At 43.9% G+C, this 25,023-nt stretch overlaps 1 protein-coding gene across 1 annotated transcript in view; it reads right to left on the bottom strand.

The window, feature by feature from the left end:
• ITPR1 (inositol 1,4,5-trisphosphate receptor type 1) overlaps positions 1–25,023 on the bottom strand; it is a 399,887-nt gene that overhangs the window by 117,103 nt on the left and 257,761 nt on the right. Inside the window, exons 39-42 of the mRNA XM_023735093.1 lie at positions 23,356–23,391; positions 21,570–21,617; positions 15,663–15,795; positions 12,890–13,240 (exon numbers count right to left, since the gene is read on the bottom strand). Of these exons, the coding sequence (XP_023590861.1) occupies positions 12,890–13,240; positions 15,663–15,795; positions 21,570–21,617; positions 23,356–23,391 (568 nt within the window). The remainder of the gene's footprint in view (positions 1–12,889; positions 13,241–15,662; positions 15,796–21,569; positions 21,618–23,355; positions 23,392–25,023) is intronic.

Here is a 25,023-nt window from a genome sequence, read left to right as displayed (position 1 = left end):
GCTGCTAAGGCTGCTAAGACAGGAAATGAGAAGGCCAGGCTTCTGTTTCAGAGACATCCCTGACAGAAGCGTGGAAGACAGAGATGACCAGAGGCAGACAGGCAGTGAAGGGGCTAGCTCAATTTTCAGGTGGAAGGAGATAAAGTGCAGAACTGAGCCCCACTTGGGAGGCAGTATAGCATCGTGATTAGGAGTACTGTATATGAATGAGCTCTGAAGCCTGAGTGCCTCGGTTCAAATCCCAGCTCCTCCCTCCCCAGCTGAGTCACTGTGGGCACGTTATTTAACCTCAGGGTGGCAACTGTAGATAATCAGTTACTGGGTTGTTGTGAGGCCCAAAGGAGGTAATAGAAGCCCTAGATGAATGTCAGCTATTAAACTACCGAGAGGAAGAGTAGGTACAGAGTTAGTTACTGATGAACATGTAGGAGACTGACGGCCAAAAGGTTGATGAATACGCAGGAGGGCAAATAGGGTGAAGAAGGAGAGACAAGCATGACCACGGTCATGCCAACAGAGTTAACACAGGTGGAGACAGCCAACAGGGATTTGAACGTAAATCTAGAAATCAGCAGAGAGGTTGGGGCATAAATACCTTTGGGTGTTGTTGGCATAAATGGCAGCTGGAAGCCATGGCAGTGGATGAGATCACCCAGGGAGTTCGCAGAAAAAGAAGACAAATAGGCTGGAGACAGAGATTTTCAGGTTTACGGTATGTGCCCTGAGGAGTCCCTGTGTTCACCAGCTTACCACTAGGAAAACCTTTGTAGGAGCCACAGAAATAGCAAGCGTTAGGTCCTAAGGAAGTGACTGAAGTTAAAATGTGATGCTCCTGGGTAGGATGGCCAGTGAGAAGCTTAAAAAATGTGCAGTCTCAGGTGTCTGGACACTTGAACCACATCGACAAATCCCCACTGGAGTGACTTATCTTACTCTGCTGCCAAAATCTGTGTTGAAAGGTGGTGAGCAGTGGGGGTGAGGGACACCTTGGTGGAGGCAGTGAAGAGAAAGGGGAAATTATCTTAGAAAATCTCTTCTAAAATATAAATAGTCCTCCCTCCCAAAGAAAGGAAAGAAAAAGAAGAGACCTTTCTTTCCCTGAAATCCCATTTATTCCCTGAGTAAACAGCTAACATAACTTGGGACTTACGATAGTCAATAACATAAGTCCATTGCTCGTCTGATGAATATTTACCAAATCCCATAAATGTCATCCATAGGGTGAAGAACATGGAACAAAGGGGAGATGACATGGCTCTTTCCCTTATGCAGCTTAATATCTAGATAATAAAGGGATGGACAACACAGGAGTCGACAAATGTTTTCGGCAAAGAGCCGATGGTAAATATTTTAGACCCATATGGTCTCTGTCACAAGTACCCACCTCTGTCCTTGTAACAGTGAAAAGCAGCCATTGACAATAAAGGAATAAGTGTGGCTCTGTGCCAATAAAACTTTATTTATAAAAACAGGCAGCCAGCTGGATTTGGCTCATAAGCCACAGTTTGCCAACCCTTGGACTAACACATCACAAGCAGGCAGAGGAAAATTTAGTGCCAGCTTGGAAGTTCATAAGAGGCTTTCCATACTCAGAAGTCATTAAAGAAAGCTAGAAAGAGTCTAAACTTCCAGCTAGACCTGAAGGAAGAGAAAGAAATGGGAAAATCTGGACTTGTGAATTCCATAGGATAAAATGTAATGATGACTCCATTTACAACTACTTTCAAATCTTCTGGAACATTTTTTTCTGCTCTTTGATCAAATTTTGGAGACTGTGGAAAGCCTGAGGTTTTCTCTGAAGACATCTGCTCTTAGAAACTAATTCCTGCTTATAGGTTTTGCAGGAAGGAGATTAACATTCTTCTTCTCATACCCTACCCCACCCTCCAACCACTACAGTCCTCTCACTGAAGGCCAGAGAACAGGAATGTGTAATAATCCATTTCTGCTCAAAGTGTTGGCCTTGCTACTCAGGAGAGAAAAAGAATACTGGATGTCTAGTGCCTTGGATCTCTAGTTCCTCTAGAAGGTGGCACAAATGGTTAAACGCTCAGCTACTAACCACAAGTCGGCTGTTTGAACCCACGAGAGGTGCCTCAGAAAAAAGGCATGGCAATGTACTTCCGAAAAATCAGCCACTGAAAACCCATGGAGTGCAATTCTAGTTTAACACACATGGGGTCGCCATGAATCGGAGACAACTTGATGGCACCTGGTGGTGATGGTAGTTCCTCTCTTAAAAGCATGAGCCAGAGCACACACTTCCCCTCATGCCATCTCAGTGGGGTTGTGTGTCTTACTACCACACTGAGAAGCAGCCACAATGAACGTGGCTGACAGTTCCTGCAGTGATTTCTTGCCCCGAGTGCCAGCAGTTCCATGCACTATACAGCGTCTGCCGTCATTTGGAGAGCTGTACTAGCAGCAACCAGGACAGCGGCGTGAGCTATCATTTTCTTTTGCAGGAAAACTCACTCAAGAAAAAGTCTTACATTCATGAGAATGGTAACTTCTTCCGAATTTTCAGTTTCCACTTCAAGACCCAGATTTAGACCAATAATCCTAAAAGACCCTTGTTCAATGGCACTCCAGTTTCCTAGGAATGGAGAGGAAGGGTGAGGTGCAGGTGTCAAAGGAATTATTAAAAAGAAAGCAAGGGAAAAAAAAAGATCCTGGGACAAGGAGTACTTCAACTCACAGAGAGACTAGATGAACCTTCTGCTTTCGGCTTCCTCCATAACATCTGTCAGTGGAAGTAACCAGTACCCCAAAGCAATGATGTTTCCTACCTTCTGGACCCCTAAAATCATTTTAAATATACAATCAGAGGGACATAGGTAAGCTGAATGTGAAATTTACATAAAGCAGACCACCCACAGGCCCACTGGATCCTTGCACACTACATAAAAGCAAAATATCAGAAGATTTCTGACAGAAAAAAAAATTGTACTAAACTGAGGCTGTTTTTAAATAAGAATTTAAAAATTTTTTGATAAAAATAATAGCCACCACATTTTGAGATTTTTCTATGAGCCAGGCACTGCATTAGGCACTTCTGGTGAAGTCACTGGTTGAACTGTCTCAGAAGCTATATGAGGTGGTCCTGTCACTGTCCCCAACTACATATCAGGAAACAAGCTGAGAGGGTGAAGGACAGTACCGGTGTCCCCGCACTGGGGTCGGGTGGAGGCAGGGCTAGAACCCACCTTCCTCACCCACGGGGTCAGCTCCCACGACAGCAGTCATACTTCGGCAGTGTACCCATGTACTTTATACATGTTACTTTGTTTAAGCTTCTCAATGACTCCATGAGGAAAATATTATTATTTTTAGTCCCTGAGTAGCACAAACAGTTTGCTTTTGACTACTAACATAAAGGTTGGTTGTTCAAACCCACCCAGCAGCACCATAGAAGAAAGGCCTGGCGACCTGCTTCTGTTAAGATCACAGCCAAGAAAACCCTGTGGAGCGGTTCCGCTCTTGTAACACATGGGGTTGCCACGAGTTGGAATCAACTTGACAGCAATAGGTTTGGCTTTTTTTGTTTGTTTGTTTTACAAATGAGAAACTGAGTTTCAAAGTCATCCTGAGTAAGTCCAAGGTCACTCAGCTGGCAGGAGCCCGGCTCCCAAGGCAGGTGTGTCTGACTCCGGAGGCCGAGCTCTGATAGGCACTCTTTCTAGGGGGTCTCTCTCAAAGGGGGTCAAGCATCCAAACAAGCAGCCCTAGTACCCCTCCCTGAGCTAAGCCGGCGCAGCTTAGCTATTCCAACCCCTCAGGCCTTCAGCTGAAGGACATAGTACCCTGGGAAGACTGCTCAGGACAGGCCAACAGCCTTGCTCTTTCTTTAATGGCAATGGTTCTCCAGACCCCACATACCAGGGAGAAAACGGCCCTCTGACTTCATAGCTGGCTAAACTCGTTTCCCACATGGATAAAACCTGAGGTTAGAAAACACCACTCAGAAGTGACTCATTTCTGACAACTCTGCCAGAAACAACACCCTTTTACGTAACTTGCTCAAACACCAGTCTTTTCCTCCTCCGCCTGTGACTGCCCCATCAAACCCAGGCCTATCTCCCTCACAGGCTGGCCTTCTGTTTCCAGAGAAGGGAAATCAAATCGCCCTTTCGGCCCTCCTCTCTCTGGGGTCAGAGGTACCCAAATCAGTGTGTTCCTCCCACAGTTTGTTCTGTGGTGGCTTCTTCTGAAGGGGTGAAAGATTTCATATCTAACATTGGCTCTTGGGCTGACTTCTGAAGCCAACCTTGAAAAGTAAGAGCGTGGTGAAGGAAAGGGCCCAGGAACTAGCAATCTCTCTCACAGCTGAATTTGCAGGCCAAGTTTCCCTGACGGAGCACTTGTCATATTTTCCATCTCCCACTGTGTACGTGCAGAAAAGAAAACCCTTCTTGGGTGTGTCTGTAGACTAGACCTTGGCAGAGTAATCGCTGTGGGCAGCACTGAGCCATTTGATACAGAAAATTCACTGGGCTTCTGCAACCGGAAGCCATTAGTCCAAAAAAAAAAAAAAATTTTTTTTTTTTTTAAATGTCCACCCCCTTAATTTGGTATGAGATTCTTTATGGTCATATCAGTACATATATCTCAATATATCTGTATTTGCTTATTAAACAAATACTACATATGTTCCAAGATATCCCCTATTCCTCTTTTCCCGGTAAGGACAGCTTTGGTTCTGGCCGCCTGCAGGGAGGAGGAAGAGGAGGGAACCCCCCCCAGGGTGCTGGTGGGAGCATCTCAGGAGGCAGGAACACAGAAATTGGCAAGGACTAGAAGGACGGATATGAAAGTGCTGTGAGGCTTGCTGAGCCTTGTGTCTGCCAAAAATTAATTCATAAGCAAATGCTTATTTTATAGTTTCCCACTTGCTGTAAAACATCAACCGGAAAAGGGAAGATTTCTTTTGGGGGCTGGAAAGAAGAGGGTGGGCCAGAGTGGGGAGCAAGAAAGCAGGAGTTACTCTTAAAGAGAAGCTTGATCCCAAGGCTTGACAATGTGGCTTAATTTCTGGAGAACCCAAGAGCATCTCCTGGTTTTCATGAGCAGAGGACTCAACATGTAGGCTAAGCTACTTTGATGGCATCCACGTAGGAGATATCTTGGAGGTAATAACCATGCTCAAGCTGTTACCACCATCAGAGAAGCCAGGGCAAGAGGACAAAAGATGATGGAAGACCTGGTGACATCATCCCAAGGAGCCGATTACATCAGGCTGGGAAATACCCTACATTGGCTTCCGGACATGTCAGGGCTTTAGGTGATGATGGATGGATGGCATGTTTTCAGAATAAGGAAACTGGATGAGGGTTCCTAGGAAGCACAGCAAATCATTACTTATGGATTCCCACATACTGAATCTTCCAGGGCCTGGACAATGAAATCCAGAACTTCTGGAGACCTGTGGTCCCCAGTGACCTTATCCTCAAGACAGGGCTAAATTTTCACATGCTCATCCAAAAGGGGATGGGCATGAGTCAACCCTCCCAAAAAGATGAGACTTAACTTCCAAGGACGTTAACTCCTCAATTGCAAAGACAACAGTGTCTCCCTTTTTGCAGTTCTAGTGCCCAGCCCAAACCCTCAACTAGCTCATTGTAGGTGCTTGATAAATTATAATAGGAGGTGGGGGAGCTCATCTCCAAAGCTGGCCCCTGACAATCCCCTCTTTTCTGTTACACACATGCCCCTCCTTCCAATAAGAGGCAGAGCTCTCCTCCTTTGAAATTGGGCTGGCCTCATTACTGGCTTTGACAAATAGAATGTGGCAGAAGTGACATTCTAGGAATTGTGAGCCCAGGCCTTCAAAGGACTGGTAGCTTCCACTTCCTGCCTCCATGCTGCAAGAAGCCCAAGACATGTGGAGAGACCACATGGAAGAGAACTGGGGCAATCCAGGCAATAGCCCCAGCTGAACTCTCAGCTAACAGCACCAACTGTCCTCACAGCCAGAGAAGCGGGCCATCTTGGCCACTCAGCCCAACCAAGCCCTCGCTGACTGCAGCCTCAGCCAGCATCACGTGAAGCAATAGAACCACCCAGCTGAGCCCAGTGAACCGACAGAATCACGACAGATATCAAAATGGTCATTGCTTCAAGTCACTAAGTTTTGAGGTGGTTTGTTGCGCAGCAATAGGTAACTAAAACAAAGGGGTGGTGGTAAGGGACAAGAGGCGCACAATATTTAGCATGGGTTTCATTTATGAGTAAGTCACAACCCTCCCTGAGTTTCTGTTTCCTCATCTCTACAATGGGACTAATACATGCTCAGCATAGCTCACAGGGCAACTGGGAGACCCAAATGAGATAACTTGTGTGAAAGGAAAGTAAATCACCAAGCAAAGAAAAAGTGGATACTAGTCACATTTATCTTCTCTATTGAGCTCTTGCTGCCATCAGCCCATTCCTGACCCACTGATACCTCTGTCTTTGGACATGATAAGCATTTACCTTGAAAGAAGGAGCCAAATCATCTTTTATATAGCCTCTACCACTCTCCCTCAGGTTGTTACCATCATTCCAAAGAGTAAAGCCATTAGGAGCAAGGAGGAGTTTTGGGAGCCAGGCTGTCTTGGTTCAAATCCTGGCTCTGCCACTTACCACTTGTATGATTTGGGGGCAAGTTCCTTGACCATTTTGTATCTTAGTTTCCTCATCGATTAGAAAGGATAATCATGGCGTCTACCTCATAGGGGCATTGTGAGGATCAAATGGCATGATGCACAATTCCTGGCACATGGAAGCATTTAATAAACGTTGGTTATGATCATTGCTATGTTTTTTACTTTTTAAAATTATCATACAGTAAAACTGACCTGTTTTGGTGGTCAGTTGTATGAACGTTAGCATATGTTAACACATGTACAGATTCGTGGAACCACCACCACAGTCAGGCTACACAACAGTTCTGTCATCCAAAAAACTCCCTCCTGCTGCTCCTTTATAGTCTTATTCTCCTGTCATATAAATGGATCACTCACTATGCAACTGCTGGGCATTGAACTGTGTCCCCCAAAAAGATATGCTGAAGTCCTAACCCCTGGTACCTGTGAACCTTGTTTGGAAATAGGGTCTCTTATCAGTTAACATGAGGTCATACTGGGATAGGGTGGGCCCTAATCCCATCTGAGTAGTGTTCTTATAAAAGAAGACAGACAAACAGACAGAGGGAAGAAGGCCACATGAAGATGCATAAAAGCCAAGAAACGCCTGGGGCTAACAGAGCCTACAGTCTTCCTGTAAAGCCCCTAGAGCCTTCATCCAGAGAGAACATGGCCCTGCCAAGACTCTGAATTCCGACTACCAGCTCCAGAACTGTATGAGCCAATGAATTTCTGTTCTGCTAAGAACAGCGCACTTTGTGGTGCTTTGCTATGGCAGTCCCAGCAAGCTAACACGATGACCTGTTGAGACTGGCTGCTTTCACTCAGCATTATGCCTTTGGGATGCATCCAAGTTCTTGTGTATATCAATAGTTTGCTCCTTGAGTAGTGGTCCATCATATATTTCTTTACTCAGTCACCATTATTTTTAAGAACCATTTTCACAAGTCAGGGGAGACTTCAGAAATGGAACCAGTAGAACTATCACTATTGAGTTCTAAGAATTCCTGGGAAAATACCTATTGATTGCTGAAGCATCCTAATTCAAAGCAGCAAGGGACCCAGGAGTCCATTTACATTCCCCACTTGATAGACACTGGAACAGAAGCCCAGGGCAACTTCCCTAAACCCACATAAAACTGGGCTCAAGTGTAGGTCTCATTCCTCTTCTTCTCCGTGTGAAACACGTGGACAGAGGCACTATTAAACGTAAGGCTCCTTTGCAGCCCTATTCCTGGATAGGCAATATACAGTCCTGGAACCATTTAGCCCTGCACACTTGCTTGCAGTTGCCGTTTCTACCATCTGTCACTGGGAACATAAATCTAGCGAGGCCCACCTGACCACAGACCAATTTCCCTTCCTGAAACCATAAAGACGTCACGTTGAACAGGAAGTGATAATGGGCAGCAAGCTCCAGCTGGAACTGCCCCAGCTTTTAATGGATCACAGCATTTCGGCAATCATTAACAGCCACAACTGCAGTCTTAACCCAACTCAGACTAACTTTCCAGCTGGTCATTGACTACTTTGAACCGGCTTCTCTAAAGCCAGACCAGCCTCTGTGAATCACTCCCCCTGGGACTGCAGGGTTCCTGTCCTTATCTGGCCCCAGAAACAATCGTAGTTCCACATCATTTTCTCCAGAGAAAGAGAAGCTCGGGGCCAAGGTGGACTGCGCCAGTCAACTTTAGACTAGACAAAATTTTCCAGGAACCACAGGCCTCCAATGGGTCAGGTTGGGCCCCCAAAGGTCACAGAAGGAAAGAAAGAGACAGACAGACACACCTCAGTGTTGTGCCCTCTCCCCTGGCAGGGGCACCTCCAGGACATGAAATGAAATCTAGGCCCACCCCAATCATGAGCACACCAGCTCTCTGAAGAGAAGACGGCTCCCCTTCCCTAAGAGGCTGAACTACTGTAATTCTGTCGTGGCATTTCATCTGGAGCCTGAGCCTATGAGTAATAAATGTGTGAAAACATGAAACTAATATTCATAATTACTTTACAAGATAAAGAACTTGAAGGAAAAACAGCTTCTGTGAGCCTTGCAATCACCATCAGGAGTATGCTGTGAAAAACATGGCATCTCGCTAGAATCTCAAACTTCATCTCAGCACTGGTGGTGGCACGCCCTGCGGAACCGAACCAGGCTGACTTACGTCTGGTCATACAGGCTTAGAGCCTCGAGTCACCTTGGACCTCTAACCTTCTCATCTCCTGCATCCAATTGGAGCCGTTTCAGCCAACATTGACTCAGGTAGTGAGAGTCAGGGGGTCTACATTCATAATATCCTGACCCTCATTCCCTGCCTGTGCCCCCCATCCCTGGCCAACACTCCCTGCCACGGATTTTTTTTTTTTTTCGTTTTTATTGGCATATAGGTTATGTACAGTGAAGCACACCAATTTTATGTGTATGGGTCACTGAATTTTAAGTATATACACACCCCTGCAATCACTTGAGTCCTTGGGTGGTACAAATGGTTAACATGCTTAGCTGCTAACCGAAAGGTTGGAGGTTCGAGTCCACCCAGAGGCATCTCAGAAGAAAGAACTAGAGATCTACTTCTGAAAAATCAGCCACTGAAAACCCTATGGAGCACAGTTTCACTGACACACCACGTGGGGTCACCGTGAATCAGAGTCAACTCCATGGCAACTGGTTTTATATAACCACCACTGAGACTGAGATGTAGAGTATTTCCAGCATCCCAAAAATCTCCCTTGTGCCCCTCCAAGAAAATATTCTCTCCTAACCTGTGATCTCTTTCATCACAGATTCGTTTGAGTTCAGTCTGTCATGAGCAGCCCCTTGCAGAAGCAGTGAATTACTTAATATGGTCCTTCTAGCCACGGTCTTTTAACGCCCACCAAATGACTAGGTGGGACTACGCAAATGAGGTGCTTGTGGCCCACCAAGGAGACTGGATAGCTTGCTAACAATGTAAATAAGGTGCATGGCATCCTTGTGTGAGTGGGACCATGCAAATAAAGTATATGGAACCCTAATGAGGGGATTGGTCAGTTTTCCATTCTGCTAGGCTTAAAAGAAGGAGCCATTCCAGAGGCAGGAGGGGAAGATCTCAACATCACCAAGAAATAAGAACCAGGAATGGAGTGGGTCCTTTGGACCCGGGATCCCTGCACTGAGAAGCTCCTAGAACCAAAATACCGAGAGAGAGCTGTAACATCAAAGATGGCGAGAAGCAGCGGCAGAGAAATGGCGGCAGCAGAGGCAGAAGGCCAGCAGAAGATGGCACATCCCGGCCCACAGAGCAAGAAAGCTGAGTACCTCAAGGTAGGAGGCTTGCTGGAGGAGTAGGATGCCTCCGGGCACTTGGTGGAGCTAGGTTTGCCAATTCACAGAGCCAGAGCTGAGCACCTTCGAGCTGAGGCTTACTGGTAGAGTGGGGTGCCTCAGGGTACTTAAAGGAGCTTTGTAACACTTGCCTGAGCAGGACAAAGGCTGAGGGCTGGAGAGAGGCATGTCTGTGAGCTTGGCTGACAAGAAGCTATCCTGATGGAAGAACTGTATCCTGAATGTTCCTAAGCCTGAATTGTAACCTGTCACTTCCCTGATAAACCCCATAATCGTGAATATTGTCTGTGAGTTCTGTGTGGCCACTGCAGGGAATTATTGAATGCAGCAGAGAAGTAAAGAGTTCCGGGGGAGGGAAGACTAGTGTCAGAATTGGTAAAAAGGTTGGAAAGTGGAGGCATGTCTGACCGCCACCTCATAATAATCAGCCTTGGGCTGATGCTGATGCTGATCCTCTCTTCTCCTTATGAAGTTAGAAGAGGTCAGATGCCTCCCCAACCAAGCCATTTTTATACCCCTAAATTCTGCTAATTAATTGATTATTGGACTGCCTGCTCTGCACCCTGCTTTCTGAATTTAGCTGGAGTCACAGTCCTGATCACGGCTCCAAGGCCCTTGGATCGCTGCCTGACTACTGAATACAGACCTCAACATTCACTGTTGGTCCCTTTTCACCTCTCCCACTCCATGTGCTCTCAGTCTGAAGGACATCATCCATCCCTGATTTGTGAACACACCTACTGTGTCTGCACCTCTGGGTCCCCTCTCCGTGTAGCATGACTGAGCCTCCCCATGCCCCATCTCAATGCCCAATTTCCACATTTCAAACCCATACTCATTCTCCAAAAGCCATTTCATCAAAAAACCTTTCACAAACTCCTGATATAGATGTCATTACTTCTTCCTTGGAGGTTCCATATATCATTTCAATCTCTTGGATGACACTGAACATCACTCTTGAGATAGTTTCTTGTGTACACGTATATATACCCTGATAGGTAGTCAATGTCTTGAAGATGGAACTTTTGGGATTTTTCAAATTAGTCAATCTTTTAAAAAAAACAAAACAAATGAGGGAGTAGATGGATTTTCTAGGATTTCCAACCTCTTATTTGGACAATAAAGAACTTTAAAAAAGAAAACAAAACAGTCACCCACTATCACCACCAATTTATTAAATAAAAGATAAAAATACAAAACCCATTTCTGCCGAGTCAATTCCAACTCATAGTGACCCTATAGGACAGAATAGAACTGCCCTATAGGGTTTCCAAGGATAAAATCTTTATGGAAGCAGACTGCCACATCTTTCTATGGTGGAGCAGCTGGTGAGTTCGAACCACCAACCTTTTGGTTAGCAGCCAAGAGCTTAACCACTGTGCCATGAGGGCTCTTCAATAAAAGATACTGGAGCTTAAAAAAAATTAAGAGGATATAATCTCAGAAAAATTGTCAGATGGTCATTAAAACTGAACACATATGGTTTATGAAAAACTCACCACATTAAACTAGTTTTTCACACTTGGCTATGCTTGGAGAAAACTCTCACAGACCAACTGATTTCAGAATCTGGAAAGCATTGCGCTGTAGACCCTAGTGTAGCACCATGTACACAGAAAATGCACAATAAATATTTAGTTCAATTGACCTTAATCCACAGGAATCTAAACCTACATGTGTGTCAACAGTAAGGAGTGTCTCAGAGCTGCTCCCATCCCAGCCTGTGGATACAGACGCCAGGAATACAGCAGTGGTTTGGCAACTTCCTAATGCTGAGAAGGACCACAAGACCCACTGCTCTCCTGGTCAGCCTCCCAGGTGACAAAACCCAACAGCAATTCCAACAGGTTTCAATTCTTATGCCCGTGTGACAATTCAAACAAGCATTGGACTTTGTCATTAGCACAGGCGACTAACTCATCATCACAAAATTCAATTTAGTACACTGTGTAACAATGAACTTCAAAAGTGTGTGTTGGGGCAAGTGGGTATGGGAGTGGGAGAAGAAAGGGCCATGCAGGTGGCTGTGCAAGTTGTGCAAGGCACAAGGGCACCTGGCTGGAAGAGTGAGCAGGGGCTGACATCCAACCTGGGCCTCTCGTGCCAAGCAAGGTGCCCTGGCCCGGGGCTGCAACCACCTGTGGGAAGAATGTCCTTTCCCAATTTCTACAAAGAACCAAGACTTCATTAATCCAGACTTGCATTTGAAATTTAAGGCCAAGAATAGAATGTCAAGTCAAATAAGGGTGAATTTTATGGTATGTGAATTTTATCTCATTAAAGCTGTTACATATATATGTACACATATATACAGGTATATACATATGTTATCAACACACACACAAAATGAAAAACACTTGTTCAGAAAACCAAGAAAGAAGAAAGACTGCATTTAGAAAAAGGTATTAAAATATTTAAAGGAATCATTTTAAATGCTATTTCTACATAAAAGTTATGTTTGTTATTTTTATATTATTAAAATGGTGTCTTTATGGACTCTACCAAGAATTCTAGTTTTTCTTATTATTTTTAAATATATACCACACTCAGCTAATAAAAAACCATCTACTCATCTTTGACTGACTTCGCCTGGCTTGTTTCTTATCACTTTGCATTGGTTAGTTGTTATTAAACTTCGCAGTTTAAAGGCAGAGGAAACTTCTAGGAAGCAACAGCTGCAGTATCTATAGATTTAAAAATTAAATCTTGTAAGTAGCACACACAGTCCAAACTCCTTTCTGGTTATCCTGTGATCTCGGATTAAAACTGTAAATACACTTCATTCAATCATTCATTCAACAAACATTTAAGGGGTACCTACTATGCCCCAGACCCTGAGCCAGTTTCCTTTACGCATCCTCATCATTTCATCAGTTTTCAAATGTAACTCATGCTTTGGATCCAAGTCCAAATTACGGTGGGATGATCACAGCAAGCTATCAACAGAATTCATTTTTCGGAGCAGTAGAATCCTGGGTAATCTCATGCTCTCGGGATGAGCGCTCTCTTGTAGAAGAGTCTCGGCACCACCCAGGTATCTGGCGCCCAGAACAGATTCTCTTCCCACTCGGCAGAGATGCCAAGCCAGCACGCTGCCTTCCTACCTGTATGGTGGTGTTGCCTCCTTCCAGGAGGGCAATGGCCAGGAGAATGCTTTCATGAAACACTCGGTCACTGGATGCATTCATTATGAGGTCGATGACCAGATTGGAGGCCCCCTCCTTGTCGAGGTGGCACTGAACCTCGGCCAGGCTCATTTCACCCCTGCTCACGGAGCCAGACCCGGATCCTCCCCCTAGAAGATGGAACATTGCTTTTATTAGCCACTATCAGAGCAGCTAACATTCACTGCACACTTACTATGTACCAATGCTTTAGGCATTAAACCCTTTACCTGTGTTACCTTTTTTAACCCTCTTCACAACCCCACAAGGAATGTACTCCTTATTAACCACATCTTATAAAAAGGAAAACAAACACATAGAGATGAAGTCACTTGCCCAAGGACACACAGTTTGAAAGTAGCAGAGATGATATCTGAACTCAGGCAAGTAGGATGAAGGAAGAATGAGATGACTTAAAGCTATCCAGCCAAGACTCTCCCTTACGATAAAATACACTTGGGGTAGATTTGGAGCCCTGGTGGCACAGTGGTTAAGCATCTGGTTGCTAACTAAAAGACTGGCAGTTCGAATCCACCACTGCTCCTTGGAAACCCTATGGGGGCAGCTCTATTCTATCTTATAGGGTTGCTGTGAGTCAGAATCGACTCAACGGCAATGGGTTTGGTTTTGGTTTGGGGGAAGAATTATTAAGAACTAATTTGAATTTAAGAGACAAACCAAACTTAAACACTCCACAGAACACTCCTAAGAAAGCACAGCCTATATCTATAATTTCAGACTACTTTCTAACAAACTCACAAACTCATCCTAGCCCAAATTCATCCTTCCATATAACTTGTCTGTTCATTCAGTCATTCAGCAAACATTTACTCAGAGCTTGCTATACAGAGGCAAGATCTGGGGATAGGGGAGTGTCTATCCTTACTGAGCTTAAGATGAGGGTACTTAAGCAAAGCGGGCCTACAGCATTTAGTGGAATGGGTTCTGACTGTTTAGAACCTATATACTTAAGAACTTGCTTGTATTATTGTTGGCAATAACCGGAACTTTCACATACATGGGGTGGGGGGCTGTTCAATTTCAGAAAGTGAAAAACTCATCTATCAGTCCTTCCCTGCAGAGCTCAGTTCAAATTCACCTCCCTTATGCTGCCCGCCCTCAACTCTGTCCTTATGTCCATAGCACAAGGTAGAAAGTGGGCTGCATATCTTCTTTCCTACAGCTTCCTGAAGTAGAATCCATCTTTAATGCATTTCCAAGTCCCCCTCCTCATGCCTCACAAGGGCGTCACATATTCATGGAGTGATGTTGTGTGAGGAACTCCTGAATGAGACTCTCTGGGGAGTCCTGGATGAAGAGCTGAGGTGGCCCTGTCTCTGGGACACCCTCAGAACTGCATTTTCCCTGAAGCCTGCACAGCTAATGAACTGAGCAGCTACACTGAAAGTTGTTATCTGCTGTTACATCCAAGGCCCCTCCCTAGAAGTTGCTAGGACAGATTTACTAAACACTGAGTATTTTTGTGCTACCTACAGAATCTACCAAGGTCTTTAAGCTGTCCAACCATCGTCATTGTAACACAGGGAATTAGGCAACTCACATCTGTGCCTTGAGTACTGAGCTAATTGTGTCTGGCTACTGGTCCACCTTAAAATCAAAACTATGTAAGACCCACAGTATAGTTCAACATTTTTGCAATTTTTACTTATAATTGTGCTTAAAATGTTTTGGAACACCTTTAAAGATTTGTTTTAAGCAGTTCTGTAAATGGTTTGTATGTGTGTGTATGTGTGTGTGTGTAAACTCCTATACAAGTTTGGGGAAGCATACAGCATGGGCTTTGGAATTCGATATACCAAGTTCAAATCATGGACCAGCCACTAATAAGCTTCAGTTTTCTCTGTTAAACTGGGGTAACAATAAAAAGAAGCTGCCATCGAGTCATTTCCGACTCATCGTGACCCCACGTGTGCAGAGCAGAACTGTGCTCCATAGGGTTTTCAATGGCTGGTTTTTCAGAAGTAGATCGCCAGGTCTTTCTTTCAAGGTGCCTTTGGGTAGACTTGAACCTCCAACCTTTTGGTGAGCAACTGAGAACGTTAACCATTTGCACTACCCAGAGAGCCCCTGGAATAACAACAGCACCATATAATGGGTAACTTGGAGGAAAAAATGAGATACAGTTTGCAAAACATTTGGGAAAGCATCTGGCACCCAGTTAACAAATGGTAGTTTTTCATCACCCTCACTGCCAACATCATCATCATTTTATGGGAAGACAAGAGTCCCCGTGACCACAGGAAAATATGAATAAAATCAAGTTCATTCAAATATCACCAAAAGGGCCACTGCACGGGAAAGAGGGGCAAAAGATTTAGCCAATATCTAATTGCAGGGAAATGTTATTTTGTAGAGAAATGTTTTAGACATCAATTTGATGGCAGACCAAAGACAAAACAAGTTGCTAAAAATTACACTTGCGACCCAAGTTTATCTGTTAAAAGAGTCTCAACCTGTCCTGCAGAAACACGCAGCTTTCACGTGACACGCATGACTCACCCATGCAGCTAATTAGCACGCCGCACAGCCTACCTCCTCCCCCAGGTTTGCTGGGTCCTCCTGGTGACAGCGGGCCATTGCCAAAGCTGGTAAGGCTCTCTCTTCTTCCAGAAGGTCTGACGTTTCCATAGTAACGGTTGACCAAAATTTGCCTGAGCGCCTCACCCTTAATTCAAACAGGATAATGAAATCAGGTTCTGAATTTAATGCATAACTGAGCAACTAATATTAAACAAACTCAGGGGTACTGTTATAATTGGTCCAGTTTCACTCAGGGAAAAAATAAATTATTAATAAAAGCATGTGGAAACTCTGAAGCTAACTTCTTCAATATTTTCTCAGGGAATCAGATCATGTTTGGTTTTTTTCCCAAAAAGCAGCAATTCTAGAATACTGCATATCTGAAGTACTCTCTTACACAGTGATAAAGACAGAAAATCAATTTTGAAAAGCAACTAACAATAACAAAATCAAAACAAAGCAAAAATCCCTTTGGGGTAAGTTAATGAAATTTAGACAAATTGAAATTTTTACAGGTCAGCTTCCACATAGCAATATACAAATATAAAAATGTTACTCCAGGTGTTTATTCCCAAGATCCTAAGAAAATATTAAGATATCAGAGTAATAGAGTATAATGCTATAAGCTGGAAGCAATCCTTTCTTAAAGAAATAGTCAATCGGTCAAATGTTAAAAAAAAAAAAAGTGCCATAGGAAATGAATCAGTGGCAGATTTGTCAATCAAAAAAGAAGCTTCACAAATAAAATGATATTATGTCTGGGATTTGCTTTGAAATAATATGGAAGGGGAAGTGGGTAGGGGTATAAAGGAGGCAAGACCAGGTATGAGTTACAGTTGTTGACACTGGGTTATGAGTGGGAGTTCTCAAAACTTTTCTGACTCCTTTTGTATATACTTGAACTTTGTCATAATAAAAAAGTATAAAAAATATGAGTATCGAAGGAAACCTGCAGAGTGGATATCATAACTACTTCCCATAACTCTAACTGAAAAAAATACATAAAAGGTTAATTTTCTCACTAATCCTAGGGGTCATTGGCAAGCCAGCATATAGATGCAGGATTTATTCTCAGCTCTTTCAGCCATGTTTCTAAGGGATTCCCAGACCACCTACCAGTCTGTAATCGGCTGCCATCGAGCCAGCTCCAACGCATGGTGACCCCATGTGTGTCAGAGCAGAACTTTACTCCATAGGGTTTTCAATGGCTGATTTTTCAGAAGTAGATCACCAGGCCTTTCTTCCTGTGTGCCTTTGGGTGGACTAGAACCACCAACCTTTCAGTTAGCAGCAAGCACATTAACCATTTGCACCACCCAGGGACTCCTCCCAGTCTGTACATCTGACTACAGTTAAAAGCTGTAAAAGTCAAAGGCTGCATGAGTTTCCATTGGCCTATTTCCCAGGGACAAAATCATAAGGCATGGAGTTCCTCTGATGCATCATCAAGAGAGGTAAGTGAGAAGTCTAGCAGAGACAAGAGGTGCTGAAATATAGCAGGTCTCTAAAACAGAGACTCCCAAGTCCCTCTGAAGAGCCCGGCAACTGAACATGAGTCAGTAGAATCTGAAGTGATTTATTAATAAGCTCCGAGAATAGGTCTGGAGACTTCAAGTGAGGTGTTTGCCAAAACAAGATAAGAGGGGGCAGACAGGATGAGGAGGGTACCCTGGGAATGGTGGGGAGGTGGAAGGCAGTCTGAGAGGGGCAGGGGACCAGGGAAGAAAGGGGAAGGGCAGAAAACTCCTGAGAAGAACATCAAGTCAGCTGTCAAAATCATGTAAAGTCCCAGGGCTACACTGCCAACTTTATCTCCGTTGCTAATTCTTGCTGCTGGTCAAAGACTCCCAAGGCAAACTGGGATCGAATAAGCAGGGAAGAGGGAGGGAAGACGGACTGATTTTTAAATGAAAGTTCAGGAAACAAAAAAAATCTCAATTTTCTGTTCCATCCACAAATTTGTCTCTCATTGTAATCCACCCAAGGAGGGCATGTCTATTAGCTTATGAAACTCATTTCCCACCTTGGCTACCTGTAAAATCAAACTTGGATAGTGCTTCAAGTGGCAAAGTTACTTGTAAGGTTTTGAGTACTTTTTATATAAACTGCTTGTACATGGGGAAAAAAAGTTTTAGTATGATATTCCTTAATGGCTCAGAATCTCACATTTCGGTATGAAGACAGAGCTTTATTGGTATTCACGAGTCTCAGGCACCAGCACAAACACATCACCACCCTCCGAAGCAGGCACTGGGAACATTGTGATTTAAAAGGCTAGCTTCATAAGAGAAACAAAAATTTCAAAGGAATTTTCAAGAAAGCCTACTAACAAAAAAAGGTGGGGGGGGGGGAAGGACACCTCTATGTTGAATTAAAAGAAAGAAAACCACCAGTTGCCGTTGAGTTGACTCCAACTCACAGTGACCCTATGTGTTACAGAGTAGAACTGAGATCCATAGGGTTTTCTTGGCTGTAATCTTTATGGAAGCACATCACCAGGCCTTTCTTCCGTGGTGCTGCTGGGTGGGTTTGGATCGCCAACCTTTAGGTTAGTAGTGGAACACAAACTGTTTGCACCACCCAGGAACCTGATTTCCTTTTTAAAGATGAGGCACCTATTTGATTTACTTTCAATAAGACACAGACTCTGAGTTCCAACAACAGGAACGGTTGGCAGTAAACCCTCCTAATTCTCTAACTGAGTCCCCCTTGGCACAACAAAACCATTGTTGAGAGGTGGATGGCTGGGTTGAAACTGTGAGCTACAGCCAGCCTACCAGCGTGCAAGAATATGGGAGATCCCAGGGGTTGATGGCCAAGTTAAAGGCAGTATGACTATGACCAGTCTCAACTGCAGGCTTTGCCCCACAATTCCACCGAGGGCCGGAGTGCTAGGTGAGATTTTGGCTCCTGCTGGTGTTTTTTCTCCTAGTGGTTTGGAGGGTAAACAGCAAGGGCCTGGGCAGTTTGTAATCAAACGAGCAGGAGGTAAAGCAACACATGCCACCAGCGAGCACGTGGACTCCAGGAAGAGGAACTTCACATTTATGCAGCCTGGATGCCAAACTGAAGTTACAAAGGGATCTCACATTACCATTCTGCCTTTCCTTCAACAGCAAAACCCTAGCAGTTACCATAGTAACGGATGCATCAAATGGTACATTTTTCCCCCATAAGAGAATATCATGAAATGTGCTCATTATGGGGGAAAAAAACCATACACACACATTCTGTCCAACAAACTTCTTTTTTTTTCCCTCTTCATTATAAGGCTCTTGGCACAAATTTCACCTCACCTTCTCTCTACCAAAAAAAATTAAACTGTGAGGGGAAAAAAAAAAAAAAAAAAAAAAGACTCCCAAAACAAAGAGCAAGTGGGATTTGTTCTTTTTTTTCCCCTCTTTTAAACAGATGAGATTTGTCCCCTTTATGAAAGAATAAAGATTGAGAATATTAGATAAAAGGAGAAAGAAAGAGAAAATGAATAAGCATTATTAAAAGATATACAAAATCCCTAGTGTGATAACTTTGGTTCAAAGAAAATTCTGTCTTCCTGAGCCAGTGGTTTAATTTAGGAAAAATTAAAATCTGCAAAGAAAAGCCTTCCTAATCATCTTGATATAAATTACTCAAGACCACTAAGCTGTTCCCAAAATACCAGGCTGAGAAATCTGATTGCAGAGAAGGAAAGAAAAAAAAAAAAAAAGAATTCGCAAATAACATCACTTCTTCAGCTTTAACATTTGGCTGTACAACCCTTCTTTTTTTTTTTTACAAAAAATAATACTAGTTTTTTTCCAGCAGTTTATACCTACGGTATGCAAACAAGTATCAGCTGTTTGTCTCCAGTTAAGAAATTCCACATACATTATTATCTATGACTGAAAAGGAAAAGTCAGAGAGTTTTGTTTGTAATAAGCATCAAGTTAAAACAGTGAAAACTGGTAGATCAATAGTGTAGAATGAGATCAAGCTTCCAACTTGAAACTCTGCTAACACTAGTTTCATTTATTTCTATTAACGAGTGGCTAATGAGCTGTGTGGGCATATAGCCAAGTACTGAACAAGGCGCAAAGGAGTAATATTGTCACACAGAAAGGAGAGGAGGTGACCTTTTGGCTACCCAGGTTCCAGCCACGTAAAAATCATGTGCTTCAGGAAAGATCCCCCTCTCCCAAGAGTGCTGAGCCGCTCACACCTTAGTCAGTTCTAAGGTAACACCTCAATGTAAAAACACCTTCCTTCTCTACTCCTGTTGTCTATGACATCACTTAAATGTTTCAACCTGTAAGGCAACTACAATAGAATAGCTACCACTTACGCTGTTCCAGCCACTGTGCTACGTGCTTTACACACACATCTCAGCACACAGCCCAAGGGGATGGGCATTGTCGTCATCCCCATTTTACAGCAGAGGAGACTGAGGCAAGGAGAGGTTAAATAACTTGCCCAAATCACACAGCTAGTGCCCGGCAAGCGGAGACTTCAACCCATTTCTAACTCCAGAGCTCAGCCCTTAATGCCATGTAACCCGAGAGCATAGGACATGAGGGATGGCTATGCCCCTTTACCAGCTACTTCTAAGACCTAGGATAATTCTTAAAGCGTAGGCAAGGGTGAAAAACACATGAATGCAAAGTGCCCTTGGTCAACGAACTGTAGGAACTACAGGATGTCGCCGGGAAGCGCTGGAGTGCCAGGCCCTGAATTCTGCCTACCTGCCTCCTTCCTGGGAGCTATGCTCTGGGCATAGTCTGAGAAATTACAGTGTTTATTTTACCACCAGAGCAAGAGAATAGGAAGGATTTGGGACATGGTGGTGTGGGCAGGTGCACCAGAGCACAGATGCCCCAGGCTACCCATTTGTCTTGGGTATAAAGACTCCAAGACAATGACAGACACAACTCCAAGGCAGTCTTCACAACGACTGTTGGTTTTCTAACCATGTAACCTTGGGTAAGGAGCTTAACCTCTCTGAGTCTCAGTTTCCTAGTCTCTGGAATGGGGATGAAGTCCAATCATTAATAATAATTAATTAATAATTGATGAGTCAACATACGTAAAACTCTTAGCACAGTAATTGACATATGATAAGCTCTCAAAAAATCAGGACATCTGGTGATCCTCCAAAAATAGGTAACATTAAAATCAGCATTGGTCAGCATGCAGATGTATGTATGTAACCCTTCTAGAAAATGGCTTAGCAATGCAGAATCAGCGCCTTAAGAAAGTACCTACCCTTCGGCCGAGGAATTCCCCTTCTAGGAATCTATCCAAAGACACATACATTTGTTCATTTCTTTGTCAAAGGAAAAAATTACAAACCACTAGCTAATTTATGGAACTTGAGGCAGCTGTTCACTTTCAAAGACTTTCAAAGAAAATGCTCAGATATATCACACGAAAAAAGCAGGGTGCAAAAACTGTATACTTAGCAAAATCCTAGTGACAACGAGTGACTGTGTGGTTATTGGCACACATGCTCATGTGTGTAGCAAAGTGGGCAGAAGGAAATATTAAAACCTCTATGGCTGGCTAGAGAATTGTGAATTTTTTTCATTACATTTTTCTGTTTTTTTTTTTTTTTTTAGTAAATTATCTACGATGATCATCAGTTACTTAAAAAAAATTTTTTTTTTAGATTTTGCATAAGTAGAAAGCCACCATGGACAAGAAAAGAGGACATGAAAACCTCCATTGGTCACTATGTGGAGATTGGCCAGGCATGTTTTTCTGATCAGGTAAATAACAAGTGGAATTTCCAGAGAGTTTCATTTATATAAATGGCTGTGATTGGTCCTGAGCCAGCTAATGCTTTCACAATATCACCAACCACCAACAAAAAGCTATCTTTAAATCACAGTGTGCGGATGAGGGAGGTGTCAGGATCATCAGTTCCCAATACTCGAGACTACGTACCCTTTTATGGTCTTCCAGTTGCCTCAGTGGTGGACTTGGTTCAAGCTCCTGCTAAGCATGCAGAAATTCCATTTTAAGTATGACACTAAGGAGACACTGCCATCTTTAGCATCAATCACAAGTAAAACACATCAAGAGCTAATATACAACAATGAGTTACACAAAGGAAGTACAGGCCTTTTGGTTTTTGTTTCCCAGACAAATACTAGTGCTCAGTTTCTTTAAAACCAAACCAGCTGCTGGCGAGTCAACTCTGACTCATGGCGATCCCAACGTGTGTCAGAGTAGAACTGTTCTCCATAGTGTCTTCAATGGCGCTTTTTCAGAACTAGATCGCCAGGCCTTTCTTCTGAGGCACCTCTGGGTGGACTTGAACTCCCAACCTTTTGGCTAGCAGCCAAGTATGTTAACCATTTGCACCACCCAGGGACTCCTCATTTTCTTTAGATACTGCTTAATAATTGTCCACCCCCCCACCCAGTGCCCTATTTAAAATGAACAGGCATATGACTTTTTCCAACAATATTTTTTGCAAAGATAATGAGAAGTAAGTTCTATACACTTTTACCTTAACCCAACAGGGGTTCTAATGCAAGACTCACCCAGGCAGGTCTTTATGAGTCATACATGCATTATTGGACAGCACATGCGGAAGGACGTCAATACATACACTTCTGAGCAGACACATATACGAGGCCACCACACTTCCCCAGCCCATCAGCATTCTAATCAAAGCTGCTAACAGTGAAGAGCTCTGGTTCTAATACCAGAGACTGATCACTATAAAACATCCACACTGCAACTTTGCTATTTGAGACTATGCTTGTGTTTCATCTTAAGATCTTCAATTGATTTCTTTCAAATAAGGGACACTTCATTCTAGCTTTGACTACTGTGATTTGCAAACAATTTCTGAATATAAATGTTTATACTCCGAAGTATGCCTCCACCCTAAAAAGCATCTCTATGACTCTGTATGCCTTGATAAATTCTAGCCCCTCATTTAGCAAGTTTGGTTAGCGATAGGAAGAACAGAAAGAGTGCATCGTGAGAACTGCAAGTTTATTAGCAGTTTTCCCCAAACTATAAATTAGTATCTAGAACTTGAAAATTATGTCATCTCTGCACAAGACCTAGATTTATCTTGTATATTGTATAATAATGAAAATTGTCTTGTTGTTGTTGTTAGCTGCTATTGAGTCAGCCCCTGACTCACAGTGACCTCATGCACAACAGAAATAAATGCTGTCTGGTCCTCTGCCATCCCCATGATTGGCTGCATATCAAACCATTGTGATCGATAGGGTTTTCACTGGCTAATTTTTTGGAAGAAGATAGCCAGGCCTTTCTTCCTAGTCTGTCTTAGTCTGGAAGCTCTGCTAAAACCTGTTTAGCATCATAGCAACATGCAAGCCTCCACTGACAAATGGGTGGTGGCTGCGCATGAGGTGCGTTGGCCGGTCATCAAATCCAGGTCTCCTGCATAGAAGTTGAAAATTCTACCACTGAACTAGAAAGGTCTTAACATTCCAGAATTTATCAACTGAACATTTCAAGACTGAGACAAGCAATCTTGCATGAAAGCTTTGCACACTTTCATTGGAAGGGACACTGGTTGAGCTCTAGCTGCTAAGGGCAGTAATGATCAGTCTCTACCCTGGCTAGTGACTCTCTCCTACACACCCCCGCAGGATAGACATTCCACCACGACAGTTCAGACACTGAACCAGGACAACTCAGAAGCACCCATATTTGCTGGCCCAGCAAATATAGGTGAGCAACACACCTCTGTGGAGTTCTCCGCTTCCGGAGCTTGTGGCAGCTAGTTAGGAGTAAAACGAAGCATGTTAGTTATGGCACTTGTGACTGGTGAGCCACAGAGAAGTCCAGAGACACAACGGACACAATACTGGAGGAAAGATCAAGGATGAGGTGGCCTGCCTTTATCACCCACCAAAGTGGGCTTCGGCAATGGAGATGAGAAGATGCTTTCTCTTTTAAACTGAATGTGGTTGTGCTGGAAGATTAGCCTGAGATGGAGAAACACATTTAAAATAAGGAAAGAAAAATCTTCCACTAACCAAGAAGGAAATATGTCTTTAAGAAAGAGGTCCAGGGAAGAACCAGCGCACATCTGTGTTTTGTTGGTCAACAGAGAAAGGAAAAGCAATTGGGCACATACTGAGATCGGGGAGGGGAGAAAGGAGTGCAGGATGACAACAGGGTCTCAAGTGCATTCCCCTCCAGAGGTGACTGTGGGGACTTGCAAAGTTTGGCAGCCCTTGGGGCCCAAAGCTTGTCTTCTCCTGGGGGTCTGTGCTTTCTTCTGCATCTTCTTGTTGCACATCCTGTCTCTGCATCAGAGGGTAAGGCTGGTGGCTCTGGCCTGAGCTCAGAGGATAAAGCGGGCCCTCTTGCATCTCCAGGAGAAGAAAGGGAGGCCCCTGTGCAGGGTCACTTTGCTGATTACTGTCCCATGCATGCATTACCCTCAGGGACTGCAGGGGCTGGGTTCCCTGGCCCCATTGCTGCCAAACCACACAGATATCTCCCTCCATAGTTCATCCCTTAGTTTCATTATTTCCATCCCCTATAAGAGAGAGGGGGGTCCTTGGGTGGTTAATGTGCTTGGCTGCTAACCCAAAGGTTGAGGTTCGAATCCTCCCAGAGGTGCCTCAGAAGAAAGGCCTGGTAATCTACTTCCCAGAAATCAGCCACTAAAAACCTTATGGAGCACAGTTCTACTCTGACATACATGGGGTCACCATGAGTCAGAGTCAGAGATGACTCAATGGTAACTGGTTGGTTTATAGGAGAGAGGAGATGCATCAGAAGGAAATACAGGTGATTTGAGAGGGTGCACGTGGAGGCTGAAAGAAGGGATGATCAATGACAAGCCTATTGCTCCTCAGTCATCCTCCAAAGCACAAGTGCTTGGAGCAGGGAACTGACGTCAGACCAAACCGCCAGACACCACCCTGCTGCCCTGGACAAAGTCACGCACCCGTGGCTTGGCTGCCTGGTTCAGAGGTAAACTCTGGGCCCAGGGAATGAAGCCAAGGCTTACTTTGCAGCTGGGTGACCTTGGCCTCCTTCAACAATGCCCCAGTGACCACCAGTACCACCTGCATGAGGCCAGGACTTGGCAGTCGGCTGCCAGCCAGGGCAGGTGTGGGAAGTCTGGGAAGACTGCAGCTGAGAGATTAGGTGGGGTCTCAATCCAGCTCAACACTACCCTTTCAGTGGTTTGATCACCAAGATGGAAAAAAACCTCTAAATATAAAACGGTTCTTATGTAACCTAATGATTTCTGACTTTTTTCTAGAATGAAGTGAAGATACAGTAAATTTCTTAAAGCACAAAAATACAGTGTATTTGCCATAGAAAATGAGGTATAAATTCAAGATTGCTCACTCAATTCGGGACAGGGGGCCTTTCATACATGAGTCCAACC

The sequence above is a fragment of the Trichechus manatus genome, unplaced genomic scaffold (assembly GCF_000243295.1).
Source record: "Trichechus manatus latirostris isolate Lorelei unplaced genomic scaffold, TriManLat1.0 scaffold00001, whole genome shotgun sequence".
Classification (NCBI taxonomy): domain Eukaryota; kingdom Metazoa; phylum Chordata; class Mammalia; order Sirenia; family Trichechidae; genus Trichechus; species Trichechus manatus.
Note: the sequence above shows the minus strand (reverse complement) of the source record. Positions and strands in the feature narration are given on the sequence as shown.